Below are 6,198 nucleotides of genomic sequence, written 5' to 3'. Positions count from 1 at the left end.
TCAGGATCGACCAGTCCCCACGGTGGGGCGCTCTAGCCAAACACAGGCACCGTACATAGCATACATAAGAACAACATAACATGATACCTTAGGTGGATTTTTTTTTCTCAAATTTCTTTGGTCTTACCTCCATATTTTGTTTGAGTGACCAAACAAAAGATTTCCACCAAATTTAAGCGAAATTTCTTAATATTAGCATGTAGTTCAAAACACTCATGCATTAAAAATGGAGAAAAATACCGTACAATTTCGAATGCAGTTAATTTTTTTTATATTTAACCGAAATCCTTTCACTCTGTAAAATTATGATCTTTAAACTGCGCTGAAGAAATGGATCTGCACGAAATTTTTTTTAAAAATTTACAAAATCGCGGATCCCTCAATTTAAACCAAAGTTACGATTTCTACAATCAATAACAAAATGTCGTCAAATTATTACAAAAGGCAGAATTATTTATTAGAAAGCACATTGATTCAAGTGATTCAAGATGGCCGCCCAATTTTTTCAAGATTAATATTTCTTTGTTTTTAGGCGACAATGTTTTAGGTGTCACTTAAAATTCTAAATTATATCGTAAAGAAGCATATTTCAAGATATTTGAAAGTCTAAATTTTAAAAAATCCAAAATGGCGCCTTATTTAATACTCAAAAACTCGTATTTTCTATACTTTCCTGCCCAAGATCTTTAAATTTTAAAGAAAAATCAGTTTTTTTGTTACAAGGTGTATGGTTGGAAGTAGATCTCGAAATTTTCACTAAAGTCGAAATGGTGCCTCATTACTATTGTTCGTAAAGATGCAGTATACTGGGAATGGTGTATCTTGATGAAATTTGAAAACTGTTCCCCGAATAGTCAGAAATTTTGGTTTTTATGTTATTTTATTAGCCAACCTTTTAGACTTTAAAAAAATTTTAAGTTTTGAGAATCACTAAATACTTTTGGAAAATGTATCTCGTATTTTGTTTAAATCTATAAAAATGATGTAACTTTTTAAAATATTAATACGGCGCAATTTTCATTTTAACGAAAAGTACGAGATCTACTTCAAACCAAACACTTTATAACAATACAATTGATTTTTCTTTAACATGTAAGATCTTTGGCAGGAAAGTATAGAAAATACGAGTTTTCGAGTATTTCACAAAGGCGCCATTTTAAATTTTTCAAAAGGTTTATTTGAAAGCATCACGAAATATGTTTCTTTACAATAATGTAGCCTTTTAATTGACACCTTAAAACTTGTTAGCGACAAACAAAGAGATACTGAATTTGAACCAAAGAAATTTTGAGCGTTCATCTTAAATTTGTTCAACATTTTGAATTTTAATTGTGATCACGTGCTTTCTGAGATATAAATCTGCCTCTTGTAAAAAATTGACGAGATTTTCTTTTTAATTGTGGAAATTTTAATTTTGATTTAAATTCAGGGGTCCTATATTTTGTAAATGAATAAAAAAAAATCGTATAGATATATTCTTTCAGCATAGTCTCAAGATTTTGCTCAAATTTGGTGGCGATAATCTTTTTCGTCTTTCTAACAAAGTAGGGAGGGGGGGGGGGCAGGTAAGACCAAAGAGAATCCAAAATCGAAAAATAAGGACCATCCTAAAGTATTTTAGTGTTCTTTTTTATATCAATCTCGTTCAGAAGAATCCAAAATTAAATTGATTTCGTCATCAATTAATGCGGTTTCGTTAGTTGCAGTAAAGTGATCCTGTTCTGCAGGAATTATTTTCTGGACATCAGTTTCCTCCTCATCAATGAGTTCTGAAAGAATAAAAGTTTATAAGTGAAATCTGAACAAAAAATTATTTTGCTAAAAAAAAATATTAAATGAAAAATGTACATACTTCCCGTGTTTTTCCACGTGTTTCGCAGGTCATGTGTATAGTAGGAGATGTAGTCTGGAACCCGCTTTACATTCTGAGCGGTTTCCTCTAGGGCGAAAAATCTCCCCTGGCACCATTTTTTCACGCAGGCTGGAAGTAAATAAAACATAAATTATTACTTTATTGGCAAATAAATAAATATTTTGATATGAAATTGATTTTCTTACCTTTAATTGCTAGTACCACTTCAGCATCCAAACCCGGCCTGATCCGCCTGTTGCGCATTCTGTTGGATTTCACTCCATGAACGCTGTGACTCACAAGTTCATCCTCTCCAAAATAAAAAAAAACAGAGCTTTCGAATCACAAGCGTATATTTACCTTGGCTCATTGCGCATATATCTTCCTTGCGCTCTGAGTATTTCTCATATCCTATGTGTACCCAAAACAAAAAAAATGCTTACTCTTCTGGCGGAACTTGTACAAATTTATATTTATATATTATTCGTAATACTTACGATGTTATCACTTTCAAATGCGCCGACAACTCCTGGATCCATAACATCCACTTTGCGTTCTTTCTCAGCCTCTTTTGTTTGTTGAGTTGCAGATGGCAGAGGATGATTTATTATATGTACCCTAGACTGTAATGTCTCTGAATTTGTAATAATCTGTAAAAAAATGGTAAAATTGGAAAAAATGATTTATTTTCGCTCTTCGCAGAATAAAAACGTCTACATTACGGGTTCATGAAATTAATATTTACGGGTTTCTACTTGGGAAGGCTAAAGACATTTTCTGCACTTGAAGTGCTCGCTTCACCTACTTCACATTGGAGCCCATTGCTGCACCTTTTGAACCTTTTTGTTGCCTGCAGGATAATAAAGGAAATTTAAAAGAATTGTAATTAGAGACTGTCGATGACTAGGGATATTATGGTGTTTTCCAAAAATACATTGCCAATTTTTTTTCACTCCAGAGGGCAAAACACCCACCCAAAATTTTCCATTTCCGATGAAAGAAAATGCGTAATTTTTTGTTTTCGAAATTCGAACCTTAACATAACATAACTTTTTAAATTTATTTAAAATTTATTTAAAATTTGGAATTTTCAAAAACTTGAACTCATGTTCCAGGGTTTCATCAAAAAACTGCCAATTTTGGTACAGATTTAAAAGGAGTGTCTACGAAATAAAACCATACTAATAACTTTCATTGCCAACCTACCCCCACCCTCCCGCAGCACACCAAATACGAGCCAAAAATAAAAAATGTATATTTTTACGTATTATTGTTACTTTACAGTAATTTCCGTTCTCTTTTTTTCATAAAAATCATTACTAATTGGCAATTTGAATATGTACCATGACTTTTTAAACAATTTTCAATTATTTAAACAAATGTGAAGAATTCAAACAATTATTCATTCTCCAAAAATGGAAAAAAATCATATTTTCTAATTGAGAAATGTCCAATTTTTTAAATTGGTACCCTAGGTTACTTTTTGTTTAATAATTACATGATTCTGATACATTTTTTCTAATGTTTAACAAATTTCTATTTGTTTAAACAATTTTTATTTGCTCAGGCAGTCATTTTTCGATAACTGAACAAATGAAATAAAATAGAAGACATTCAATTAATTACGATTTTAAAAGAATACTGAGAAAAGTAATTATTTAAACAAATTATATTTGTTGAAACAATCAAAAAGTGGTAAATGTATTCTTTCTGTATACTATACAGTCATGAACATAATTTTATGTGTTCTATTTTATGTCATTTTTTATTTGTCGAAAACTAACTGGTTGAGAAAATAATGATTGTTTAAACAAATAGAAATTTGTTAAATATTAGAACAAATGTATCAAAATTATGTAATTATTCAACAAAAAGTAACCTAGGATATCAATTTAAAAAATTGAACATTTCTGGCTCAGTTTTTAGAAATCTTGAAAATAAAAAATAATTAATTGTTTGAATCAAAACATGATGTTATTAGAAAAATGCACTATTCCAAACAATGACAAACAATTACTTCGCAATTAGAAAATACGATTATTTTTTCTATTTTTGGAGAATAAATAATTGTTTCAATACTTCACATTTGTTTAAACAATTCAAAATTGTTTAAACAGTCATGTTTCATATTCGAATTGCCAATTAGTAATTAGTTTTATGAAAAAAAGAGAACGTTTTGTTGAAACCCTGGAACATGAGTTCAATTTTTCGAAAATTCCAAATTTTCCCATGCTAATTAAGTGGGATTTTGAAGTGCCTGGTGGCAAGTGTTAACATTCGAATTTCGGAATAAAAATACGGATTTTCTTTCATCGGAAATGGAAACTTTTGGGGTCGGGGAGTGTCTTGCCCTGTAGCTCGAAAAGCGTTTTTTGGACCACCATAAGGGACATGATAAGAGGCTTCAAGGGACACAGGTCTGCAGGTATTTTGAGCTGGCACAACGCTATTGAGATATAAAGGTGTGACCTATTTCATAATGAATGGGGTCATTTAGGGCTAATTTAGGCCTCTATTCCCAAATGTTGTGCTCCTTTATTTTTTGTAAAAAATCATGTTTGTGCTAGCTTCACCTTATATAATAATTTAAGGCTCATTTGGGACTCTGCGAATATGATAATCAAAATTTTTTTTTAAAATTTGAGACAATTTTTGTTTAAACAATCCTACTAAAAAATAATTTAACAAATTTCTTTTCCTACCCTGCGTTAAGGCTTATTTAGGGCTCCCCGATTATGATATTTGAACTGTAAAAAAATTGTTTAAACCAATTTACCAAGCAAAATTAACTTTTTTCTTTCTTTTTCATTATTTCAGGCTCATTTAAGGCTCTTAAAATATCGTAGAACGACAGTCGTGCGATATTTCCTTTACCCATTTGTTTTTATAATAATGGTGTGACACCGTAACGTTATAAAAAAATATGTGAAAAAAGTAATAAAACTCATTCTTTCCTCTCGTATAATTTAGAGCTCATTGAGGTCTAGTTTGGACCCGTACTCCCAATTTTCGGGCTCTACACGGTAAAGAAAATTGAGCTGTGACAGGGATATTATTCCTTATTATAGCCAAACATTAGGCTAAAAACGAACGAAGGAATTTAGAAAGATCCCTGGATCAGCGAAAATGAATATCCTTGACTATTTTCCATATACCAGGGATATCGTATAGTCAAACCCCTAATAAGTATAGCTATAAAAGTGATATTAAGAATAGGTGTCTGAAGCAATTGTCGGAAGAGCGCCGGTGCATTATGGGAGCAGCGAAATAAAACGGCTGCGGTCTGATCGGGAGCAGTGACAGTTGAGATTTACTTTGGACAATTAAACGCTTATTACCACTTAAAATGTGCGCGATTGTTAATATTAAATGGAGTTTATGATGCAGTAATAATAATTTACATTTGTTTCGATTGTAGGCGATAACTATATTGAAATATCAAGAAGCGCGATAAAAACAACAAACTTGACCTTCAAATGCAATCCACGGATTTCAGGGAAATTCATTTTCGCGATACCAGACGAAAAATTGGCTACTGTAAGTAAATATATTTCTATAACAACTAAAATTTTTTTCTAATCTGAAGATAATACAATTTTACATAATCTGTCGAAAATAATAAACTTTCGAACTTAGCAATTTTGCCCAAATTCCTGATTTACGAGAACAATTTACATAAAGTAACTAAATGTGTAACTCTTCTAACTAAACGTTTTACCTAATCTAAGCGTACACTTTCTTTGAGTTAAATATATTCTCTTTTCACTCGTTCGCCTCAAGAATTTTTTTTCCGTATACATTTTCACATTTCATTCGCCAGGAAATAATCGCTAATCATGTGAATATTTTGAAACTCTGAACACTGAAAGAAATGAATTGCTGGTACAATTATATTGCGCTTTAGATCAACCATCGATATGCCTATACCAGCTATACAGATTGCTGATCTAACCCGCAATATAACGGTATCAGCAATTCATTTCTTTCAGTGTATCAGTATTGGCAAAACCTTCAACTGGAAAATGCATGTTGTCTAATATTTTTAGAATTTTTTTCTGCTGAGATTTTCTCGAAAATCTGTAAAAAATCGAGGTTCCTATATTTTTTGGACAGATAATGTACACCCTACTTACTAAAAAGTGTTGGGAGAGCTCGGTGCGCAACTTCAGACTACGCTCGTCCGCTCTCTGTTTGTGAGTATTATATCATAAAATAAAGCGTATCTACATTTTAAATGATTACCATTTTTTCAGCTCGTACTGCTACTGTTTTTTAAATTAATCTTCTTTACTTTAATGATGCTATTATTGCTAAATGAGGCATTCGTAATTTGAAATTATGTATGA

General features: G+C 31.3%; 1 protein-coding gene across 1 annotated transcript in view; it reads right to left on the bottom strand.

Moving 5' to 3' along the window:
* Positions 1–1,635: 1,635 nt before the first annotated feature.
* Positions 1,636–6,198, bottom strand: part of LOC117171149 — a 39,954-nt gene continuing 35,391 nt past the window's right edge. The window contains exons 2-5 of the mRNA XM_033358203.1: positions 2,350–2,502; positions 2,059–2,263; positions 1,853–1,981; positions 1,636–1,769 (exon numbers count right to left, since the gene is read on the bottom strand). Of these exons, the coding sequence (XP_033214094.1) occupies positions 1,636–1,769; positions 1,853–1,981; positions 2,059–2,116 (321 nt within the window). The 5' untranslated portion in view covers positions 2,117–2,263; positions 2,350–2,502. The remainder of the gene's footprint in view (positions 1,770–1,852; positions 1,982–2,058; positions 2,264–2,349; positions 2,503–6,198) is intronic.

This window comes from Belonocnema kinseyi, chromosome 4, assembly GCF_010883055.1.
Source record: "Belonocnema kinseyi isolate 2016_QV_RU_SX_M_011 chromosome 4, B_treatae_v1, whole genome shotgun sequence".
NCBI classification, from domain to species: domain Eukaryota; kingdom Metazoa; phylum Arthropoda; class Insecta; order Hymenoptera; family Cynipidae; genus Belonocnema; species Belonocnema kinseyi.
This window is presented reverse-complemented; position numbering and strand designations above follow the sequence as displayed.